The following is a 27,257-nucleotide window of genomic DNA, read 5'->3' on the forward strand; positions in this document are numbered from 1 at the left end:
TTCATTCCTCGGCGGTAATTAGAAACTTGCGAATAGATAACGGTATGAGAGTTGTATCGCTACCAAAGCCATAAAAGCTGTAGCACAGTCATGATTCAGCAATTTATTTTTTGTTCAAAATGTCTTTTCCTTTCTCACCTGGAAAAAAAATCTAATTTCAGTATGTAGAAGCAAATACTTTATGTACTCTTTATTGTTGTTATCTAAACTATTATATAATTAAAATGTTAATTATGGTATGATTTTAAATAATTAATTCGATGATGTATCATTTTTTTTAAATTTTTCAATGACATATTTAAGAACAAATTCAAAACTCTGTTGTGTTGCATACTGTTATAATTAAATAACTTCCCATTCAAAACCACAAATTATATTCCAGGGTCATTATTTACTAAATAATAATAAAGCATGTAAAAGTATTTACGTTATTCTATGGATCAAGAACAATTATTGAACGTGTAACTTATGCCCCAAGCGCGTTATGTGTAAAACGACAGTCCGTAAGCCGTCTGCATCAGCTATGACAATGACTGTGATAGATGCGTTAGTAATTTGCCGCACACCGTTGCCCGTATCCAATACGAATCCAATTGGCGACGCGTTGACCACACGTCGGTCGCACATCTGACCGCTCTCCAGCAGTTCATATTATAGTAGTTGTATCGTTGTAAATACGTATTTAGGGTTATTTATTTAATAGTAATTAACAAAAAATGGAGTCCGACTCACCACTACATGGCTCCGGTAAGGCATACAGTATGCCGCACAGGGCTGCCGACACAGTACCGGTATTTCGATCACCTTCGCCACCATCACAATCATTCGAATCCGTTTGCGCAGGTTCAAACAGAGCCAAATCAAGACCATCCATATCACTGCGTGCGGACTCTCCATCTTCTTCCACTGTTTTATCACAAAAATCCTCTGGTGATTCTACAGCCTTAGGGCTACGACTACAAACTCCATCACTAAGTGGGTCGCAGCAACAGGTGTCAGAGAAAGGTTCGAAATCCCTACAATCGAACTCGCAGCGTTCAAAACTATCGCAGGTGCAGGATGACAGTGCGTCTGAATCCGAAGCTTCAACTAGGAAAAGATTGGTCGCCTGTCCATCTTTATGTAAAGCTTCTGCTTTAGCTGAAATGTAAAACACGCTAGTAGTGTATGGCACTTTTTGAACTTGCAAAGATAAATTCTCATCCTTGTTCAAGTAAACTTGTTCGTTCTCTTCTGATAGCGTTTCGTCTATCTGTGGACGACAGTCCTCGTACCGTGCGAAGCTTGACGTATCGGTTAAATTTGAAGATCGATCGACTGAATATGCGTCTGCGAATGGGTCACCGGATTCAGAGTGGGGCGGTAAATGGTAAGGAGCATGGGATCGTGAACCCAGGAAAATGGTTGTGTATGGGCACGTATGTAAAGGTCGAGTCCGATCGGCGCGACGCGGGTAGCTGGCGACCAGCGGTTCCCGCGGCGGTCCAGCGTCGAGGAACGCCTCGCTCGTCGACAGCACGTTGTATCGCCAATCCGGCATCGCTGATCCATACCATCACTCACTTTGCACTAAAATTATGTTCACATCACGTTCACCGATTCCTAAGAACCTATGTAGAACACTTTAAATAATTACTTAAATACGTTCGACGTCCATTGCTGATGTAAACTGGGTTAATAAATTGTCTTTTATTACATTGCAATCTATTCTATTATATTATTGCAAAAAATATGGTTAAGAAATGTGATCGGTTTTAATTTAATAATTATGTGATTAACAAAAATTGATAACAGCATGCGTACGACAGGTGCAATGCGTAAGTAGGTCGGCGATTCTACAACACCAGTGTTGAACAATCGTTGGATATAAAAACTTTGCAAACGGAATAAAATATGTGTAACATCCAATCAGTTGTGTGCTAATTACAACAAAAGGATAAGTTTCGTCATGTACATTATTATAAATCATAACAGAATCGGCGATTAAGAAATGTGTTGATATCTTCACATAATAGATAGGGAAATTAACAATAATTTACCTATTTATTAACTTTGAATGAGTGTAATGATTTAACTACAATTAATTATATAACTTTTTACTCAGATACAACAAATAATATTATGAACGAATAACACTGTAACATAAAGCAAATCGTCATTTATTATGTCTGTATGTTGACGTTGGAATTGTGACTGTGTGGATTTCAAAGGCTTACGGTACTGCGTTGTCGACGTAGCATAAGTTGACTCTATTACCAACTGTTATTATTTTCGCCTGTTATAAATAACATGCTGAAAAGGCTATTTCCTCTACTCATTCTAAATATTGTGACACGATTCCAAAGGAATTCATGTCCGTGATTTTTAATCTAATTAAAATAAAAAAAATTAAAATCGACGTACTATCAACAAATGAAACTTTGTCATCAAATTTTCACAGCATCAATTTAAATCTAATTTTTCTAAAAGTGCTAGAAACATAAAGGAAAAGGTTAATGCCTGCAAGTCGTGCTTGGAAAACGCAATTATTTTATAAGTACATACTTTGAAATTGTTATAGCGGCTTGCTAATAACAGACATGGGCTCTGGTCGAGACCCGACGGCGTCGCTATTTTTATTAAAAAAAAACTTCTTATGTCTTATTTTAAAAATAGAACGATAACTTACTGAGATTTTGAGATAACAAATTTATGAGTTACGTGTATCGTAATATTGCTCCTGACAAATATTGTATCCTTTTATAAATGTTTAATGATAAATAAAATTAAGTTAGTCATATGAACATATACACATATGTATAATTAAAAATTACATCCCTCAATATCGTCATTAAATCAGAAATTTTATATTAGGAAAATAATATTTAATGATTCCTCATTTTAAACGTAATATAGGAAACCAGGTGTTCCTATGATAGTCAAACTAATGGTTAGTATTTAACAAAATTTCAGTCCGTCTAATATTAAAATAGCAACTTCCATAACCCGATCTATAAATAATAACTAGATAGAAAATAACTGTTATCATCATCATTTCAGCCGCAGGAAGTAGGCTGTCCATTGTTGCACTCTCCCCCATAGAAATTAACGTGATTATTGTTTACACAAAAATATAAGGATCACCCTGTATTTTTATTTATATGTTTTAATTAAAGTACACTACAAACTATCCAAAATTCATTGATTTCAAACAAAAAGTTATTGGCCTGTCACAATTCAATAGATAAAATAATTAATGTAACGTTTTCAGAGTGTTCGCTTTATATAAGGTGATATGAAATAGATGTTAAAGTTTTTAACCTTTTTGCTGTCAAATGAGCTATATATTTACCCTTTTAAAAGTATTTACACATAAACCTAATTACCCTGTATACAAATGCAAGATCATCAAGATTTAAGTAAAAATAACTTTTTCTTCATAAGAAATCTAGAAAACCTTTTACATTAACTAACAAATATGAAGGGAACTGCACGTGCCACGGTTCCGTTGCCGCAATCGGCCTCACGACAAAAACACCCGACCAGGGTCAACATACTCAACATTCGAACATTTTCGAGTATACTCGTATATTTGACTAAATCGTTTTTACTATTTTTTAAATAGCAGTGTTACTACATATACACGACTTTCTACAATTAATGTTTCTCTAAAAGGACATATTTTATATTTACAATGTCGTACTAGATCTTACCCAAAGATTATTACAATTATTATTATTATTTTTAAGCAATTCTAATAATGAAACAAATTCTTGACTTTTGTTCACATATATGTTTTATAAGATAAACATGCGTCGGAACTATTAGAAAATTAATCAGAACTTTAAAACTGTTAAGTGTAATGTATAGATGAAAAACAAGGAATTAAATTTGCATAGTCTCGCCCATAGATTTCCAATAGAACCTCTGTCCAATCCTTCGTCGATCTTAATAAGGCGGTCTGCTTATCTATGTGTGGATGCCCTACGTTGAGCTTTCAGGTCCGTAGTCTCCACTCTAGAACCTTATGGTGTCAGTTCTGCGCGCTATGTGGCCTCTGGCACTCCAACTTACTAATCCGTTGAGCTACATCGGTTAATATCATAAGTCTGGGGATCTTCCCATTCTTAATTCATTCTTTTATACTGTATAATGCGACAAGACGCATTTATAAACTGACAATCCATAAAAAAAATAATTTGGTACAATCTCTTAGTCCTTGTTATATTATTTTAAACATTACACATTGCCTTAGTCATACTAACACCGTTAGCATGGAAACAACAGTGCATTGTTAAGGTCAAAACATTTCAACCTTATTGGTTATACATTTCGCTGGTTCAAAATGAGATTATTACATGCAATATTTTTTTCCTTTCCAGTTCCTTGGTTTAGATTCATATCATTTCTTTGAATTAACAATAAAGAAAGATGACCTTATATAAGAGGTGAAGAAAGGATTAAAATTTATGAATGAATAAAAAATTTAGTCTTGTTTACTTTTCTAGTTTATGATAGTGTAGAAAGAACTAAAGAAAACCAAGAACGTGCGTGAGATAAATAAATAAATCAAAATGCACATTCATCAATGCAATGGTATGGTAAAAGAGTAGACTCGCATTATTTTTACAGTGTAGCATTAAAGATGGGCAGTACTTAGAGAAACTTTAACCGCTTTAAACATGATTGCATTAGGTCAGTAAAAATTCTATTTATTACCATAATGCGTAAGGTGTGAACGGAGATAAAACTTCGACTGTAAAACATTGCTTTTTAGACGTTAAAAATTAATTTAAACTTTGTCTCGTAGAAAAAAGTTAACATTAAAAATTATTTACAAAATAAAAAACTTAAAAAATTTAATACTTTTTTCGTATAAATGAAACCCATATAATTAATTAGGAAGTACATAGGAGGTGATCATTGATTATCAAAGAAATAATAAATGAGCAACACACGAAACAAGTTAAAATTATTGACAAGAAGGCAAAGTTTATGAACTAACTAACCGCGAATAATGCATAAAAAACATTTAAATTTAAAGTTGAAAGTATTGACGTCCAGTCAAAAGATTCAATACAGCAATAACCATAAGTTCATAGTGTTTCTCATTAACATGAGTGCTCTCGAGAAGTTTGACCGTACTGAAGCCGTAAGACTAGCGGAGAGAGTACAACAGACGATTGAGAATTATAAACCAGGTTTATTGTTGCCATACAATCTCGCTCCTAGCAACGGACATTATTATAAATAGTAGTACATCTGTGGCATACCCAAGGCCGCGATATAATATAGATAATCTTTATGCAGAGTATCGTGTAACTAAATAGCCGAGTAATTAAAAACCTATTACGTTCATATTTCGAAAGCCTGTAAGGAATATTAGCCGTTAAATACAAATTGTTGTCGCGCCAATTACACAGCGCGCTAAACTTTATAAAAGCAAATCAACTATAAGATAAAGGTCATAACTACTTTATTACATTTATAAATTTTAATATAGTTGCAACGTCTTTCAGTAAATTACATAAACTAAGTAATAGAACCAGTTAATCTTAATTAGCTTTTTGTTACATTGCTAAGCCATGATAATAGCAGATATTTTTTTGATACTCTTAATAATATAATTTTAAATTTAACCGCTAATAAATATTATTTGACAAAACCCAAATGTTTACAATCAGCAATAACACGAACGGGTCGGGGGGTGATTATTGTACAAAAAATAACATAAAACACAAAATTAAATGATTCGCTGCATTCCTACCAACACTGAACTTGACACTCAACACTGTTTCTGTCACTTCGATTCCCTTCACCCGTGATCGAGAGAATTGGCGTGTTCGGTTGAAATAACGTACAGCACTACATAGGTGCGCGTGGCGGATCGCGCCGGGGCCGACTGGAGGCAGCCGCGACTGCGCGGAGGGCGACTGCTTATGCCAATCGAGACCCGCTCATCTGTTCGCAGCTGGTCGCCGTACAGGACCGTTACCGTCCGAGAGATATACCACACCATCCCATCACAAATCCGCTCCATATTCATAATTCCTCTCTGCTTATGTACCATAAATTTGAATAATCAAAACGACCGATGGCCATATCTAATGGGATTATAGTAATGCGTAAAATGAATAACACAAACCAAACTAAGCTTCGCTTGAGTGGGATATATGATGCATTTATACTTTACAAATGTAATAACGAAGTTGCTGATTATTTTTTTAAGTATAATTAATAAATTATGCTTGGGTCGCAACAAAGATTATAATTAATTCAGTGATCATATTTTTTTTTGTTATTTATGTTTCATTTATTTCTTTCTCTTCTCTTTGTTTTTGTTATTTATTTGTCGAGAAATATAAATTTTAGGTATTTCGGTTAGATAATTCAAACGTGATAACCCGCATACAACGCTATAAACTTGAACTACAATGTCCCGAAACCATGTAAGGTGTAAAAATATTAAATTCAACCAATCTCAATAAAGAGACAATTTACAACTATACAATTAAATCGAAATCTGTCCAAAATATTAAACGCCTCTAAAAACAGTTCAAAGACAAAATAAATGACATTCTTTAATTTGTTTAAACAGTGCAAAATTCTTTTACGCGTTGGAGCATTTTTACATAAAAACTTTATATGTTCAAACAAAACTTTTTCTTAAAAAAAGCAAATATTGAAATATTTAATCATTTTTTGTTTACGAATTAAGGCTATAACTATAGACACTGGGGCAGAGCTGACCGATTTGACAAATGAACAGAATAGTAATGCAACCGCTGATGTCTAAACCACAAAATTAATTAGAAAATAGCGTCAATGATCCATCAAGACGGATAGTAACGCGAATTCGTTAAATGACTGTTATTAAAGCGTTCAATTAGTTATATCACGACAGATCCAGGTTATTAGTATGATGCTAATCAAATAATGCAAGTTTACGCGCAACGTTGATGAATTGCCGTACTTATTGTTTTAATTGGACTGCATTGCAGTACCCTACAACAAATTTGTAGAAACTTCACTAACGCAGGAGAAATGAATTATTCTCTTTTGTGAACGGCAATTGATATTAATCCTTTTATATCAACTCTGTTTCTATAGAAACTAGTTCGGCTACTAGATATCTATTGTTATAGTAACATTTAGGGGAACTATATCATTTTTTTATCTTTTGTTGACTCTCAACCGTTTTCACGTAGGGGTCGTGTCAACGAATCAACGCCCTCGTACACGATTCTATGGCCCTTGGTACGGAGTTGCGTGATTGTATCTATTTGCTATCTCGCGGCATGGTACCAGCTTATCGTAGGAACAGGGACCGGTTCAGTTCAGTAGTATTTGCATACTGCAGCCCATGGCCGGCGCCAACGAGTTTTGTTAAGTTTTACGACGGTGAACTATTGCGGAGTGTATTCGAAGAGGATGTTTACACTGTTTCTAAGATTCTAATTTCAAACACGGATATTTAAATCGGTTATAAATTTATCACAAATCACAAATGATTCAACTTTTTTACTATTTAAATTTTGTGATAGATTTTCCTGTTACCACATTCAGACGAAATCTAAAGTAAACTTTACTTCATCCAAATTTTTTAAAATAAAAAAAATTTACTTGTTTTAGTAAAAAAATATTAATATCATTTATAAAAATGGTATTTAATTGACAATTGTATGAGTAAAACCACTATCTTCTAATATGAAACCATACAAATACATTAACACCATTATGGAAATAATAATACGAAAAAAAACTTTATTCCAATTTCCAACGCTTTATGACCGCGTCCAACAGACAGCCCAGCTATAAAACTCAAACAAATGTGCAAGCAGACAACAGTAAATGGAATAGTGCTTTATTTTATTTTTTGCACAATTCTATCACATGGCATTTGTTATAGCCAATATGACATGGTAGGCTGAGAAAAAAATGTTTATGACCCCAACTACGATTTTTGGGTGCTAGAATATCAAGGGATTGATTAAATGATTGCAGATGTCAGTAAGCCTTTAATTTTTATTTGTTGTTTTCTAAAACTAAAAAATTATGGATATAGTTACAAAGTTATTTAAATTATTAAAGCCATATACATAGTAAGTCCAAATACAAAGGGTGATTAGTAGAGGTACGGAATTTTCGCAAAAAAAAATCACCAATTTCGCATTTATATTTTTCAAAATTTGCAAATTTCGCATAAATTTCGCATTTATACAAACTCATTTATTTCAAAGTAAAAAAGAAATTGGGCAAATTAGATTTTTACAAAACAAAAATACTTGTTTAGCTATTTTATTACTAAATATGAAAATAAAGTTTTACAAAATAGAAAATTGTAAAGTACAAGTCTTAAAATTAAATATTTTTAATTAATTAAAAGATAACATTGTAGAAATTTTACACACTGAGACACTCGACTCCTTAAGCGTCGTTCTTCGGTCTGTTACGTACGACGACATTGTATATGCTGAAGAAGCGTTCAGCGTCCACGCTGTCGGTTGGACTCCAAATACTCTGTAATGCTGCTTCAGCAAAAGACTTAAAGTTGCATTTGACAGCCAACAATTTGTCCTTTACATTGGGGTTTTCATTTAACCCTTTGACTGCGATGAACGCTTATATGCGTTTAACAGAAAAAAATGTTAAAATATAGGAAACACTAAAAACATTATAAAATGAAATAAAAACATTCAAATTATTTGTTTAAATGGGTATAATGGCATAAAAACAATAGAAACGCGTTTTTATTAAAATAATTAAGAAATGTCAGTAAAAAGAGATTCTTTAATGACTATAAAGAAACAACAAAGGGAAATAATAAAAAAAAATTACCAAGATATTTAAATTTTTTCACTTTTTTCTATTAAACATATTCAATTATGTTTGACCCAAAATATCAAAAATTAATGCTTTTTTTAATAAAATATTTTTACTTGGATCCGAGATCAAGATAATCTTTCTTTATTTAAGTTCAAGTTTAAATATCGGAATATTTAATACAAGTTTAGTTAATTTATTGTCATTTAAAATTGATTTATGCAATAAAAAAGTATAATTTTTTTTAAAAGTATGCATTTATTTAAACAGAAGATGAAAGCAAAATAGTATTTTGTTTAATGGTATAATACAAATATTTATTTAGCATTAAAAGTTCCTGAAATTTGCTGTAAAAATTTAGTCCCTGGCGATCGTTTTTGAAAAAATAATTCCGCAGTCAAAGGGTTAAAATGACAGACCGATGATTTTCTATGAAAGTGCGCATACCCATCAATTAGCTCATTTTGAGAAATTTCTTGGAAAGAAGGAATTTTCGAAAAGCTTTCGTCCTGTCGAGTCGGTTCGTGTCCAAAAAGTCGCATCGACCGTTTCGTCCGAAACGAACTTCACTCAAGTTCAATTGGCGCGAGTCGCAACTCGGGAGATACGATAATAATTAACAAACCATCAAACGAACATTATCATACATTTCGCATTTATTCGCATTTATGTTAAAATTTCGCATTTATTCGCATCTATTTCGTAAATACGAAAATTCCGTACCTCTAGTGATTAGTTATAGGTGTAAAAGTTGAAGAGTGATGAAAGTAGCTCATTTGTCAGCGAAAAGCATTAAATCTTTTACTACCAATTTCCAACCACCTTGTATAAAGTGATCAAACTGAATTACGTTACATCAGTTTATTTTTTCTATTACAATAAATAATCAATATTTATAGGCAGTATCAAGTCTGCAGAGATAGATAGTAAAAATTAATTAATTGTAATATGTATCAATCTGAAATTTAAAAATGATTTTTTTCATATTATCATTACGTTATTTATTATTTATAAAACCATTGATAGAGAAAGAGTGTACCGTACATTGATTGACAGCAAAGGAGCTATACAATAACCACTAAAGATTTTTACTTATATGGCCGATCACCGTGGAGATAAATTACTAGTTTGTACAATATTTAGTTTGATTAATAGAACCTAAAATTACTTAACGATCACATAAATTAAAGGTGACGAAATAACAAATAATTGGCCAACAATTTTATTCAATCAGTTTACAAAACTTGTTATTTAAATACGATGATTCCCGTGACCGTGACGTAACTAAGAAATAAATCTCGCGCCGATGTAAAGTTTTATTTGCAGCTATCTGATGGGTTTCATTACATAGAAATTACATTATTATTTACGTAATACAATACTTATTTTAATTGCACAAGGGTATCAACAGAGTCATGGTTCAAATGAAAGAAAGCGCACACAGTCAAAAATGAAAAACAAACGTATAGAATCAAAATACTGCAGTCATAATGACCCCATTGAAGTGAGATAAAATACCAAATAAATATCATAATTTAATAATCTGCGCAATATTTTTCTTCAATTAACAAGAATTGTTTGCCTGTTAGCATTTACACTTGCTTTATAAGTTTAAGTTCTCTCAAGGCACTTAACCTAGACCTCTTTACAGTGATTGAGACCTCCATCAGAAACCTCGGCTCGAAGCGTTACCTTATTTATTTCACCAGATTAAACCAAACTCTTAGGTCGGCCAGGCAGACAATAAAAGAAGCGTCAGAAAGCAAGAAACAGGGGACCTCGACTTTCCGTATTTGTAGGTAAACCAACTTAAACATACAATACTGCTACATGACATTCTTATATTGATAGCCTTATCTACGATGACATCCCCGTGACTATGGGCGTTAAACCGGATTGCTTACTTTCACCTCTTCTATTTCTCCTCGTCCTTGATGGTATCGCAGAAAAAGCTAAGTGACGCGGCGTCAAGTGGGGTCTAACAGCAAAGACAAAAGACAGCCTACGTATGCTTGTTGAGTCACAGGCGCACTGACAACAGCACTAAAGCTGCAACCGGTCTACAAGTGTAAATGTATTTGCAGCGTTTTATGAAACGTGAAGAAGGATGGAAGTCGATGCATGGAAAGAAGTAAGTTAAGTATAAAAATGCTTAAAGTGTGAGAAAATGTGTAGGATGGAAGAAAGAAAGGAATCAAAGAAATTGTGAAGGATGAAAGAGGAGTATGAAAATGAAATAAAATATGTAAAAAATTCAATGAAACGGTTTCAGAATCAACACGGAGATGACCAAAGAAATAAGATCTGATGTCAGAGACACAACACGATTTTTCGCAAGCCCACAACAGTTGGAAAAAGGTCACAAATGTACTTCCTGGAAAGTTTTGCATCGGAAACTGTGGGAATTTAAGAAGATATCGCTGCAAGGATATCCAAAATCAGAGCGCACAATTTCGCAGTGAGGCAACAACGTAACATGACTCGAGGAATCAATATAAAGATCTATGATCTAACGTAAACTCAGTGTTGCTGCGTGGGTTCTTGACGTAACAGCTGACAGAAGAGCTCACAACACAGATGCAAGTTTTTGCTCCAGTCCCCTTTACTGCAAATGAATCAGGCTCATAAATGCAGTTTCATCAAAATATTTTTTTTAAGTTGGTAGACAAAAGAATGTTTTCCTCTCAAGATGTTTGTTGTAAATCACGGCATATGCCAATATATTTATTGAACAAGAGTCAAGAAGTCATCTTTCTATGATATTGTATAGAGACATACCGGTATAAATACGGTACTAAATACTAAATTTTATATTAGATAGCGCCGCCTAGCGGGTAATAGAAACTATTACCAGTGCGACTGCCGCTAACAAATACGAACGTGACATCTACCGACAGTCGTTGCACAGTAGAAAAAGATAGCACCAATATTGTTGCTATTAAGCGGCAGATGGCAGTAACAAATAGTATGATAGGTATAATGTATACAATTATTATACAACATTGTAAGCAAACTACTTTCAATTGTTTTTTAATTACTATTAATTACTGTTTATCTTTTCTTGTTTAGTACTAATACTACTACTGCAACGGTATATGTTTCCCCATATTGGAATACAGATAGAAAATAAATATAGTTTGTTTTACTCTTTCATATATTATTCCATGCGAACTAAGTGTTAATTGGTCTATAACGAAGTTATATGCCAAAACTAAATTACAAAAGCAACATAACATCTATTTTCTCTTAGTAATCGTGTTATGTATATCGCATTTGTTTGTTATATGAGATGGTACATTAAATACATACAATTATATTAGTTAATGTACTGTAATATTTTACACATGCTTTAGTAATATTATTATATAAAAATGTTAAGGCATAATAAGTTTTCACATCAGATATCAAGCCTATGAGCGAAAATAAATTGTAAGAATGTACCCGAAAACCGTTCAGTCACGACGTGCAAATATACTAACGGTACTGTCGGCATGTCTGACTGATAGGCAACATCAAAACCGGATGTGTGAGGGACGCTTGTCCTCCGTCCACGGCACTGCCGGACGTATAAGCATCTCCAAAATTAGGCTTCACATGATGGTGCATACAAATTAAGATTTGAATATATGCGACTAGAATACTCAATCTCGATACATGCGTCAAGGTAATTGCATTATTTACTACAACACGGTGCGTTTTGTGAAACGTAAACGTTACAAGGTTAGTGAAATTTTCAAATTGTTAGATAATTTGTCTATCGAATAAAATTAAAGAGTCATAACCTCGTTGTTTTACATTGATAAAACTGCAAGCAACTATTCATGCAGGGAAGTGTCTCAAAGGTTTTACATTGCTCTTTATACCAAAAAAATAGACATATAACACAGCGGCAAAAGAATCACCGTCGTTCCAGCTGTTAGACGCTCACTGCAAGGCATAGGCCTTCCTCAAAAATCGGCACAATGACCGGTCTTGCGCTACTCACATCCAGCCACAACACGCGACCTTGACTACGTCAGCACATAGAATTAGTCTGAGAGAATCAAAAACGTAATAATTTAAAAAAAAATTTAAATAGCTACAACAAAACATTTGCGAATTATATCAGCATTTACAGAAATATGAGACAGCAACAACTACAAGACTACATCAATGCAATTTTTATTTATATCATAAACAAAAATAATTATTAACATAAACATGAGTCACAGATTGCAACAGTCACTGGTAGATGGCAATTAATTTGAAAACGAGAAGTTCCATACACAAGCTTGTTGGCCGTCATTCTGAGTCATAAGCTATTTACTTTAAGGCCAATGAACACTAATATAAGTGTGAGTAACAAACATTATACGCTCTGTGATTATAAAAACGAAACTAGTGACTATTTTTGTCTTACGTCAAAAAAGTATGCATGATGAGAATTTAAATACCGTCGACCTTGGTCGGCAATAACTGTTTTTAACAATAAAAACTTAAGATAATTATGTTTTCCTTTTTGGATGATTTATCTTGCAATGTAAATGAATTATTAACGTCGTAAAATGTAATGTGCTTAAGTATAATCTTTATCATTTAAAATGAATTATAAATTAATTATAATTTTCGACTATTGATTTTTAATTATTAAATATCATGATTGATCAGTATAGTAAGGTTCTTCTCGCTTACAGATTAAAAAAGAGTTAAGGCATATATAGGCATAGACTAAAAAAAAGAGGTCAAATATCCCAAAATACATGAAAATTCGTTATCAATTTGAATAGCTTCAATGAAAATTTTACTTCGCTGAATCTGAAAATGTTTACCGTTTTGTCATAATATTAAATTATGACAAAACGGTAAACCCACATAAATCTTAATTTGAGTTACTATTATGCGTATTATAAAAGCTGAAAAATAAAATTAAAAGAGTAAACAGAAATGCCTTTGTAACTAAAATGCAAATAGTAATAACACGTAACCCGTAATACTTAATTGTAGAAGGTTCGTGAGAGATGCATGAATTATAATTCATCGTGTAATCTATAATATATGTTACGACCTTTGGAGAAAAGCCAAACTCATCCATTGTAACGTACGTGACGATGGCGCTGGCACCAGTTCAAAGTTAGTTTAGATTGTTACAATAGTTTATATAGAAATAAAGCCTGATGAATATTTTTATAGTAACAATCAACATTATAATGAAGAAAGAGAAGCGATTTCTTTTAAAACATTGATACGAAATAAACTTGTGTATGAGGATTTCACAAGTAATAAATAATTATGTAATTTTTTCAGAATAATAGTGTACAATATAAACGAGATAAATATGTCTTCCACTTATAAATTGATCACCAAACACTGCGATTTGTGACATTGAACATTTCTCCGTAATTTTACTAGTAATCTCAAATTTACTAGTAATCTCACGTTATATTTGTGTATCACTTTTTGGCGAGTAAGCTTAGAGATGGATTTAGTTTATTACCCATTTATGTTCTTATCATCGTTATCATGTCAGCCAATATACGGCCACTGCAAGACATAGGCTTCACTCAAAGGTGGCCACGATGACGGGTCTTACTCTGCCCGCATCCAGCGCCTTACTACTATGTCTCGTTCTTATCATTAATGAAAAAATTGCACCATACAAAGAACCATTGCCGTCATATAACTTTGATACTTATATGAAGGATGGCAATCAAATGAAAGCGATTGGACGTGAAGCGGTGGCAGACGAGACGGTCACAATGAGATTACACGGCGCCGCATCTGCCCGCGGGAAATGCACGCCGCACCGGACGTGGCGCTGCCTGCATTTCCCGTCACTCCACCCTCATAAATTGGATAGAAATGAGGTATTTAACGAAAATTTATGAATAGAGTTTTAACTAAATCAATTTCAATATTTTTAACAAATGTGTTGGAGCAGGCAGTGTGATTGGTTACAGGTACATGAGATTTAATGTTTTAAACCTATTTATAGCTATGACATTTATAATCATCAGCCGGTTCTGTTGGAAATGTAGCCTACGGATGTCCTTTTTCCTTCTACTGAAATGATGATGTTTTATATGGGTTTAATTATATGTATACTAGGAGAAACATATTGAACCTACATAAATCGCTTCATTCGATACATTGGTAATGTTATCACAAGGTCGTTTTAGCTGTAATTGAATTAATTCATCAGCTAGTAGTATAAATAGCTGAAATCGATAACGAGGCGTTATTCCTTGGGCGGAATTACATGTAAAAATATTATTGTATGTATTATAAATTCAGCTTCCTGCCATTGGGACCTTTCCCGGTAAAATGTACGGACCGTAATCACCCCTCTCCGTACGGATTCAAATATACAAATTCTATACGTATTTTTTGGCAGTTCCTACTTACGTGTATAAGTATTTATCATCATTTTTACTTGATAGATATCTTGTAATGCACGAGATGGCCTATTGAGAATCAAATATAGGTGACGCAGTCTTTAGGTGCTAATTCATCACTGTTCTAGGCAGATTTCTAATAACATTGAAAAAAACAATAATAATAATAAATTCTAGATGGAATCCTCAACTTTAAAAAGCCGACTACCGAAATTATAATAATACCATCTATTAGACTTTTATTAGCTCTTTTAGATGTGGTAAAGAAAGAATATAAGACAACGGAAGTGGAGACAATCAATAATTACAAACAAGAATGTTCGTGGAGGAGTTACAGCTTTAATATCTATGTAGTTTCCATTGTTCGAAAACACCGATCTCATTGAAAAGATATCTTTTATCTTAGATATACAAACAAGGTCATTGAGAAAACTTTTAAGACATCTGAGTAATTCGCACCTACCTCATCTTTAACATTAGCATCATAAATATAATATCTGTGTATGTATTATCTGTGACTTTGTCTATTTTACATACATCATATTCTGAATTCATGTTCCTAGTTTTCAAGTAGAATCTAAATACTATAAACAGATAAAATTGACTTAAAATCTATAATGCGTAAGATAAGAAGTTTAAGTGATTATATATATTTTAATTATAGAAAGATCGAGGGACGACAAGCGTACAACCACCGCCCACAAGATAGACAGAGGATTTTGTTAAGGTCGTTGGAAGACACTGGACGCAGACCGCTTCCCACAGGACCTACTTCAAAATTATAAGAGAGGCCTAGGTTGAGCAAAGGATATCCTATGGCTGACATGATTTAATTATGATGCATCATAAAGAAACAAAATTGTTATTTAAACAATAATTCTCCGTCTGTGTATATAAAATGCGTTACGCTTAGCGGTCAATCAAAACTAACTATGTTAACTTAGTCAAACTTGTTTTGGGCAGGTATTAAAACGAATGCGTATATAATCAACATTTTCCGGTTATAGGATATATGCAATTGATATCGTCATTATTACATCACAAAGTACTGAACGAAGCTACTGTGAAAGAAATAAGAAAGGATAGCGCGCGCCAAATTTATCTTTATGTTAAAACTAGTCTTATTTATAGTATAAAATAAAGTGTAGGTCTGATTTGCAATCATTTTTTACACAAAAATACTCGTGTTGTAGACTGTAGCAAAATAATTTATTTTTCTGATGATTATTGTTTTATCAATGGACAATAAAACAGTTAAGTATACTTTAGGATTTATTGATCTATCTGTAAACTAAGTAAATACCAAAACTAGGCTAAAGAATCAATATGCAATGAGAGCATTGCATTCTTCCATCAAAGACGTTAATTTAAAAAAATCTTTAATTTGTACCGTCCAATTTTCTAAAGGTATCCTAATAAATAGGTTTTCATTAAACCAAAAAAGTCATAAATGATTAGAGATAAGTCTATGATGTCCAGTATTATTACCGCTACCTGTACCATTGAAAATATAAATATACAAATAACAACAACAAAAAGGAGCTGTCCTTTCATGTTGTCAAATGATTTTCACGTTTTTTTTCGATTACCAAAACCATAATTTACGCAACATGTATATAAAGAAAGGTGTTTATTTAATAGTTTTAAGCTCTCTGGAATTAATTTTCATAAGATGTCAAAAAGAAATTCTTCTAGACTACAGTAAAAATTATAGCAGAACTTTTTAGCACTAAGTGGTCTCATGTTGAGCTTCGAACATTAAATAAAACGATAACAAGCTCCGTTTACAATACAACATTGGTTTGGGAACGTTGCACTTGTAATTTGAGATTCTACTAATAACACACCTACGAAAATCGGTAACAACAAATCATATGATGACTGTAAACGTTAAGTAATACGTGAACATATTGACGAAATTCCAACAGTGTCTATAGATATTATGTACTATGACGCTATATTTAGAAATGAAATAAATAAATAAGAAGCTTAACAAATCCATATAGGACATTAATCACAGAGTACCTAAAAGATATTTGTATTTTTTTTAAAAAAACTTCTGTTACGAAAATTTTCCATTTTTTAAGTTATTTTGATGTTGACTTTGAGCTGCATTTCAATATCGGTGTCAAGGTGTGTCTACGGTGATCTGTTAATTTCGTCCAATATCATTGTCACATTGGCCGAACATATCAATTGGCATCTTATTATACAAGGTTGCCCTACATATGATATTAATCGTCATGTACTCGCAGTCATTTTAATAATATGCCAATGGTTATCTCAATTTTATAGAGAAGTTATAGAATGACATAGTTATGATTTTGAGATTATTTATTATTTCTTGAGAATTTTTGAGAAATAAACCAATACTGTAATTAGACTTTTCGGAATACCTAAATATTGTGTCTTCTAGGTGCGCTTGTAAGGGTAGAAAGCGTAAGTTTATGTCAGGCAACAGCATAAACATTAACACTGTAATGTTTAATTTTTTATCTTAACTTCAAAGAACAAGGATTTACATTTTATTAATAAATAATTAATAGTTAAAGTACGCGTCACTTTTTAATTAAAATATCTCATTATTAGATAAACCTTAATGCTATCGCCTAAGCATTTTATTATAATTTATTTTGTAACAATATGATAAATTCACATAATTTAAATAAATTTAACATCTAATTTATTTTATGGTTATAAAATTTATTAACACACTTTTTGATGTCGACTGTACTTCATATTGACCGCGATTTGGTGAAAACATTATTTTTAAACACAACAATGATTTGCATTATTGCCATAAATATTACCCTATTGGAAAAAGTTTACAAATGTGAAATGAAAATTGTGTGAGTAAAAACTTACACCACTAATGTTACAAAAGCATGGGTTAGAGCGGTTATCATGTTAGAACGATGTTCTTTGGACGTAGCCGGGAATAATTTCAATACAGGCACCAAGAAGTTTCCAAAAACCAATGTCAACTATATTTTAAGTTGCTATTACTTTGACACTATTTAGTGAATATTCATCTGCAGAGAAAGCAACACCGCATCACATTCACGTCTAATGAAAGTTTGTATATTCTCACGATTACTAATTATAAACATTATTCAGACAATACCGCCTCGGTGTTAAAAATAAAATATTTCGTCTTATTATGTTTCAGTTTAAAAGCTAGAATACAAAACAGGTGTCTAAATTTACCCTTTGGAATATATTAAAGAATACTGTGGTGAAAAAAATATTCATTAGTATTTATTAGTGAATATTTTTGTGTGATATATTTAAGCAGGTTAAGCCATATTTTGACATAATCCATTTTTATTTATACTTCATTTAAAATGTTTATTATTAGTTAGCGTTAAGAACTAGATAAAGATGACGTAATGAAATGACACTACCATAATTTATACCACAAATCTCAACTGGAATAATTGTATATTTAATGTACCTGATGCAATTAACTTAATAGTAAAAACTTGAGCCTTACATAGTTTGTTATTAATTTCAATAAAAAAATATAACATTCCAATTTAAAAAGTCATAGATTAGGGAGTAAATCGTAAGATCGTAACATAATGTCGACTAGGCCGTAGGACTACAATAACGAAGAAGATGTCTTACGATCTCTAATGTATTCTCACATAATCATAATATTCATAATTATCTAAATAATCCTCTTAAAATAAGTAACTGGTCGAATCCTATTTAACTTTAAGAAATACGTATGTTACCAGCTCACGTAATTTTAATTAATAAGCCCACCTTTGCGGGAAGTCACTGGATGCAGGCAACTCAATACCGCTCATCGTAGCAATTTTTAAGCAAGGCTTAAGCCTTGCAGTGGGCTTCTATCAACTGATATGATGAAGATGTCGGCACCTATGCTATATGCTGCTCTATAAAATAAATAAACATAAAACACGTAAAATCTCTATTAGATTAGTTCATTAAAAAGTTAATAGGACACACACACCTATGCTTACATTTCTCCATTTTCACATTTACAAAATGTTTCATTGCTATGAGTACAATAGCGTTTCTATTTTCTTAGTCAGCACTACAAAGTTTATTTGGCCCCTTTCTTTTCTCGACTTTAATTACACTAATGCCGTCAAAATTATTATATTCAATTCAACAGAATACTAATTTTTTTAGAGGTGTAAAATTCAAACTTTTATCATTTATGATGTCTTGGTTCATCATCGTCATCATATTCGCCATTAATTTCACTTATTATCTACAGCTTGAATGACAATTTGTCGCAATTGATTAATATATGTTAAAACTATTTTCACAAAAATATCAATCATAATACGCGACCTTATGACAGTTAAATATTTTTTTAAAAGTTTAAACTAAATATTTTCTGGACAGGTATTAGAACAGCAACAATTTAGTAAGAGAAAAAAGTTACCAAACAGATTTTAAGCTTGTATAGTTTTTATTAAAACCGCATCTAATTACGCTGTTCGGACATGCATGACTTGCTAAGTAAGAAAAAGACCTTTCGGTCATAACTGTAAACACCACGACAGGAGCGTTGATCTACGGTTAACCCAAATACTGAATGCTTATTTATAGTTTTAAGTGTCGTGGAGTATACTCACGCTTACATTAGCGGTTTTTTGGAAACAATAAAATACTTCAACTGTAATGACTGCTTTACAGCGCAAATATCACGTGAGAAGACCATTTTATTTAATTACTACTACTACATATTACAACGAGGATTATAAATAAATCATTTATGCACTTTTAATAAAACTCAAAGTTAAAGAAATTTATTTATTTGTCGATCTACACCGACAACTATCGAAGAACGAGCAGGAAGTAACCTGATTCCGGAACGCGGAACACATTGAAGCCCGCCTCCGTAATAAAATTCATTTAATTCTTTGATCATTCAACCCTCTCGATGCACTGTGCGCTGACTCACTGGTACAAAATAAAATATATCTTCTTACATAGGAGAATGATGCAACAACACAATATCACTGCTTGAATTTTATAAAGCCTAAGATACTTAATATAAAAGAAAGTATATTTATGTTATTATGACTGAATTAAAAAATCATAGTGATATGATTTTGTAATATTTTAAATATGTTCCGTATTTAGTAGACAGAGAGTAGAATTTGAAAAGGAACTAAGAAGGAGGATGAGAGTAATAAGTAATACAATAAAAATAAATATAACGTAATAGTGTAAGAAATGTGATTTAGGATGGGACGTAATACAAGGAAGGTCCGTAAGTAAAAGTTGAAGCGGATGAAAAGTGAAGCATGAAAGAAGAGAAAATTGTGGAAAAATTTTAAAAGGTGAAAAGTCAAAGTCAATATTTGTAATACGAAGATAAAAAAAATTAAGTATGAGATATTTTAACGAAATTAACTAAAACAACGCTCGAAATAGATATCTAATGGATGTAAATCTCCATAGATATCGTAAAGGTTTTTATATTAACTCGAAGTATTTTATTTTCCCTATGAAATCCCCTTTGGTAATGGTTATCGCTACAACAGCGTCCCCATCACATTATCGCACGCAGTAAACGGCTTCTTATCACTCTTAATGACTACATTGGCATTGAATTAATTCTTATAAAAAAATATCAGTACACGCACGCACCGGCACAGGGAGGGTGGCTGTCTCTTTCGTATCGTCTGGAGTGTTGTCATAGCAACAGGGGTGCGTTTCCTTCGCTTCGGTCGCTGCCCTCCATGCACAATGCATCTAAAAAGGGTCGGAGGGCGGAAAGCGTGAGGTCTGTTGTCTGGGGCTTCAACGCAAGGGAGCCCTAAAGCCAGTGAGATTGAGCTTTATAAAGCATTGTGAATAATATATATCGATCATGTAGGCAATCAGAGCGCGTAAACTAGCTGTGCCCGCAGGCTTTTTATGTTCACGTAACCACTTTCTCTTGCTATTAAATGCACCGAGATACCATTATGTAACGTAAGCAATATTTTATGAATGATAAGTACATTCATTTTTTATTTATATTTAGTTATGTCACTCACTGCAAACCTTTTCATAATTTCTTCTTCATATAATAATTTATTTACATTCTCGCATTGTGTAATGACGGACTTAATGCCTTATAGGCACTCTCCCAGTCAACCCATAGTAGTGCAGTGATGAGCAGGTGTGAAAACAAAAACAGAGTACCAATTATGTAATTATGTGTAAACACATATTTAAAGAGGATGATACAATGCAGTCGTCGTATTCAGCCCGTAGACGCCCATTACAAGGCATAGGCATCTTCCAAACATATCTACAGGGTATATACTACGGTATATACCCTATAGATATGTTTGATCGCCGCGCTTGGTAGGCGGATTAGCTATCGCAGTGTGGTATTATGGTACGCAGAGGACGCTTTTGCCCATCCTCCGAAAACTTGTTTGTGAGTAATGGCAATCCTAAATAATTAATACACAGTGTGAATAATATGGGTTTGTATTCCAGGCACCTAATCTACTACCTACAATCGCAAGTCTCAATCCTCTACCACTGGGCTACCACAGCTCTGGGATACAATATACATAAATAACACATGGTATAAAAATTATACTATTTATATGTATTATATTATTCCACCAATATGTTTTGCACCTTTTTTTGAAGACATAACGATTTATTAACTCTGTTAATCCGAGGTAGGGTTTAAACATTTAGTTTAGCAGGGTACTATTTTATTATAAAGTGCATCACATCAATCGTTCGACTTATAAACACAAGCTCTACCCGTTGCAGGAAGTCGAGTGAACTCTATGCACCTCTTTCGACCGTTTTCTCTGTAACACGAACTCGAATGATCTAACAATAACAAACATTAAGTACAATTATCTGCTTTCACTTAATAAAGTTTTTGAATTATTTCGTAACCATACATTTACACAGCAATCCTTTAGTATATTCTAACCATTAGTTTTAGAACATCAGCGTGAATATATTTAAAAATATAATAGTATAGAATTTTGAAGTCGATTCATACATATAACTGGAATTTTATTTCATTTGTGACGATAACTGTTGGATATTAAAACAAAAAAAAACTTTAATTCCATTTTACCTTATAAAAGTAGTCAGTACAAAATTTGTCCAACGGTAGGTGAATTGGTATTCATTACGTCAAACCAGAGTACAACAAGTCAATTCAACACAATGACAATAAAGTGTACACTAAACCAAATTGTGACCTTTGTCACGAAACTCGATGGTGTGTAGCCATGCTGTGGGAACGGACCGCGTCCGCCATGTTAAGCGGGATATAATTCTACACATAACGTTTGATACCGTATTAAGATAGAAAGAAGTAACAGTATCAGATTTAGAGTTTCTTAAGACTCTCTGAGTGAGATATTAAATGATATATGGTTTATTAAATTATATCTGACTCTCTGGATTAAATCAGCTTCTGTTTTGATCAAAAATATCACAAACAATGTCCGCCGGAATAAGTAATAATACCTTAAATAAATAATTACTAATGAAGTAATGTACTTTTCTATACATCGTAAAATAATAGGAATTTTATCTGAAAGCTGGTCAATCGGTGTTTAATTAAGTAATTAATTGTGTCTCGTTTCGATAAATAATTATTGTGAGCTTGCCGCATGAATAGCGACCCCGTATAATTTCTCACATGAAGTATTTTCTCACGTAAGATAAGAAGATTGGTCCACCGGCTGCATCGAGTCTTGCTCTAATGAACTACTACCGACTATTACTCATTTAACTTTCTATACAATTAATATCCACATTTATGTTATTGTGAATATAAATAATCTATCATTAGTTTAACTTTTGTGAGTATATAACAACGTAGATGTTTTTGCTGCAAATTGAGAGAAAATCGTTTAAGTTTAGACAGACAGCTCAAAAAATAGTTAACGCAAAATAGTTTCATGTCTAATACGTACTTTGCTACGTAACTACTACATATTTAACGTTCGAAAACAAATTGGTGGCGACAGTTAATCACCACATTAAAAATTTTAATAACCAAATAACCGACTAAAATGTCAGATATTTGGTTATTAAAATTTTTAACAACCACGAAAAACTGAGCACCTAACATAAGAAAAAGATTTACTAAAATTGTGTCAAAAATATTAGTGTTTTTCGACCTTAAAGAATATTAAAGTCATATCGATATGTTAGAGTAATTTAATTTCCCGGCTTCCTTTAATAACACTAACACGACTGCCTTGAAAAAGTTGACATCACAATAAATTGTCTTCCGTGTTTGCAGATCGATTCTCATAGACTCATTAATTGCAAAGTAATGGTATATTTACATTATATATATTGTAGGAATGATAATCATAATACAACATTCGTAATTATTCCAAATAAATGTCTGTATTCTAATTTCGGAGGACATTTTACATGTTCAACATATATTTTTACGTGTGTTTTCACTATACGATCTGTATGATCTTTATGTACAGTAAAGTTATGTATAAATAAACATAATGAACAGTTTACACGAAGTTTTTATACAAACAAAGTATTGAGAAAAGCGATGTATATAAGTTGCAAGAGATAATTATAAAACATAACGACTAGTCAAACTGTAATACAAGTTAAAAAGTAGAGATAGCCTATATTATTTTACGAAATTATAAAAATAGTGGTGTGAGTGCGGTACAAAATATTTAAATTAAAATATCGTTATCTAGATTGGGTATATTATATGGATTTCTTGGAGCAGATTTAAGTTTTCATTAACGATTATTTCAAAAAGTAAATGATGTGGGGAAGGCTGATAGAAGAATATACTTTTAGTTCGTTCCTGAGCGCAGTAATTCTGCACAACTGTTTCAGCTATGAACACCCCACGAACAGGTTACAGTCAATATTCAAGAACTCCCAAAAATATATAACTGGTTGAAAGCTATTCACGTGAATATTCATGACTCAATACGGAGAATAGCTGCCTTGCCGGGACTTTACAACGAGAGCAATTATTTAAGAAATTTTAAAAAAGACTTGAAGTTCCATTCTTTTAAAATTCAAAAACTCTAAGAAAGTGATTTTGTTTCACGCAAGAGTATGAAAATGTCAAACTATATTGGAGCGTTTCCACTTAAACGGCCACGGCAACAAACAAAACTGCCATTATTGGTGTCCAAGAACCTTTATTCACAAAAGTTATAATTAAATCATATTTTTAAATGGTGACGAATGTTCATAGTAAAAATTATCAACGAATGATTACCGTATATTCATCACGCGTGATTCCAACAGGGTGATGCGAATGCACACACGGCCAGAGCTTCGATGAATTTGTTTCGGGAAGCTTTCTCCCAAAACTGATCAGTCGCTTTTGGGATATCCCGTGGCCACTGACGTTACCCGACTTTACTCAAATTGATTTTTTTCTTCGACTACCTCAAAGAGAGACTTTACAATAACAATTCCCGAACTCTTGTGAATCTAAAAGAAAATATTCATCGAGAAATGAACTCAACTGAACCAAGTTTACTGCAGAGTGAGGGTCAAATTACAAGGCTCCGTTTTGATCCGTGTGTACAATTTGAAGTAAGACGTTTGGATGACATACTCTATAAAAATGAAATTCACATTTCTATTCTATCGTTAAATTTTTTTTAAAGCTATGTGTCAAATAATACATTTTTTATTTAAGTTTATAAACATAAACGTATCTTGGAAAAGTCGATGCATATTCATTAGTCGGCTTCGCCCAACCCAATACTCGAGAAAAAACCCATGACGCTCTTATATGAACGCTAGTGGAAAGTGTCGAGAAAAAATAAACTTGTATCGACAAAAGTCTTTGAACTTTAGCCATTTCTTATTAATTTTTTGTTGTGTTGCCTTACTTATAGTGGATTTTTAAACGCGTATTACTTTAATAATGATTATCGGGGTAACAATTATTATTATTAAACATGTACTCACGATTCGTCGTAAATTAAACTCAAAACTGCCAAAAATTAGCTGAGAATACAAAAAATGAAACAGAAATTCATGAAATAGATAGAAATACATATTTAACAAACAAAACAAATAAAAACCTTGGCTACGATGATGTTACATTGACAATCTGAATTGTTAGTTCGTTATTAAATGCATCTACAAAGTAATATTATCCAAAAAACTAACGACAGAGTTTTAAATATATAAAATGACGTTTCACTGTAATCGACGAGACATTCTAATTTTTTAGATAAATCATGAATGTTACGTTTTCCTCCTCTCTAACGTTATATTAATTGCCACAAATTGATATTTTATTCAAACTTTATTGTTACGAAGGGTACATAAAAATTATAATTATAATCATCAATCACTATTACATGCGAATATGTAAATATTGCATATTACTAAGACAGTGTAACCAGTCTGCAGTAGTGAGAGGGCAATCGGAAGCCTTTCCGGTTGCTATTAGCACAACATATATCCGGTGTTGGTACGCCCCGCAATTAATAGATTGTATTCTGTTAGTTGCATATAATAAAACATTGCAGAGATAAAGATTATGTATTTGTGAACATTTTATTCCATTTGAGATTTAGCCGAAAATGTAAAAAAATATGAATGGAAATTGTTTAAACAAAATAACTATTTGTAAACAGACTACTATGTTTATTTACATAAAACATGATTTAGTGCAAAAAAAGCATTAGTATGATATATCACTGTGCTAGTTTTGAAATACAGTTAACTGATAGAGAAAATCAGAACGCCAGTCGGAATACTAATATAAAATATTAAACTGAATGTTTATTGTATTTCCACTATCAGAAGTTGATACATTACAGCTCCATAATTAAATGCTTTATACACTGCTAAACATTGTATAGTCTGAAGCCCGTTGGTGGTTACCAGGAGATGAAGTATAAACCGTGTATAAATGAAAATCGGTTTCGGATCACTTGTTACAAAATCTTTGGTACAGTAAATTATTACTTTTTATATTAGAGGAAAAAATAACGACTCGTACATAAGGAATAAAAATGCCTAAACATTCCAACCAAAAAAGGAATAAGTGTAAAATTTACACAGCCTGGCCGCGACTTAGGTAACTGCCTTATTGCACAATAAGTAACTGTATTTATTATATGGTGCAAGGTAGGTGTGCACAGTTGGGCGGTATTTTCGACGCGCCTTAAACAAATGCTTTGCATTCTTAAAACACATGCGAGTACATCCCGTGACTCAAACGATTGTCATCGGTAATCAGATACTTTCAAACAGATGGAAGATTCTGTAAAGGACATTCCACAGCTCAAGCAGTTAGCTTGATTTATTGCGAGCGTTCGTAGACGAGGGGTTCGGTAGCCCCTCGAGGCACATGATTACCGTTGTATTTCCAAAAGACCCCAAGTATATGTGTTCATTAGATTGCCTCACTCGCCCTTATCTAAAGTGTCACCGCTTTAGTATTCCATGTAGGTTTGGATTCGACTTTACCCCTAAACTGTCATAGAAACTAATACGTCCTCACTACAACAGTTAGCTATATAGTGATTTAGAATACATATGTCTAAGACCTGCTACTGCACTTTATTAATTTTGTTTCCATGCCTCTTTTTCAGCAACAAACCATCGGGTTCCACTGTTTGTACTGGTACATTACTATGTACTGATTTGTTGAGCATCATAGTTAATGAATATTGGGCTCTTCACAGCATATTTGCTTGTACTAATAATATATTCAGTATAATTTACTCTTCCTTGAATAATAACACGTAAATTCTTAATTATGAACAAAAAATATCCAATAACATTAATATGCGTGTGTTAGTGTCTTACGATTAGTTAAATAGTATCACTCAAAAGTCATTAAATCTTATTTTAAATATTTGATTTTAACTAGATAATCAATGAAATTAAAATTTTTTCGTCTTGTTTTTTGTCATATGCTCTTCAAGTCTATTTCCTAGAGGCTATTTTCTCAACCTAAAACATGTGTAAGCAAATTAGTAAGTTAGTTATTTGTAGTTAGTAAGTTGTTATTAGTAGTTAGTAAGTTTTACTACCTCTCTCTAATGTCGCCTCTCTGTTAGATGTCGATTAACCTTGTGGGGCCGTTACAGACAG

At 32.5% G+C, this 27,257-nt stretch overlaps 2 protein-coding genes across 2 annotated transcripts in view; both read right to left on the minus strand.

Annotated features, from left to right (window-relative positions):
- The window catches only part of raskol (Ras GTPase-activating protein raskol), a 167,262-nt gene that overhangs the window by 135,106 nt on the left and 4,899 nt on the right, over window positions 1–27,257 (minus strand). The window lies entirely within an intron of this gene.
- On the minus strand, window positions 707–5,859 carry LOC137929780 (uncharacterized). The gene is made up of 2 exons (XM_068772886.1): window positions 5,751–5,859; window positions 707–1,610 (listed from the first exon to the last, which is right to left on the minus strand). Exon 2 carries the CDS (start codon window positions 1,538–1,540, stop codon window positions 707–709), a length of 834 nt encoding a protein of 277 aa, XP_068628987.1. The 5' UTR covers window positions 1,541–1,610; window positions 5,751–5,859.

The sequence above is a fragment of the Battus philenor genome, unplaced genomic scaffold (genome assembly GCF_028537555.1).
Source record: "Battus philenor isolate CCGP_79_NKW_IND1 unplaced genomic scaffold, ilBatPhil1.0.hap1 SCAF_5, whole genome shotgun sequence".
In the NCBI taxonomy this organism is placed as follows: domain Eukaryota; kingdom Metazoa; phylum Arthropoda; class Insecta; order Lepidoptera; family Papilionidae; genus Battus; species Battus philenor.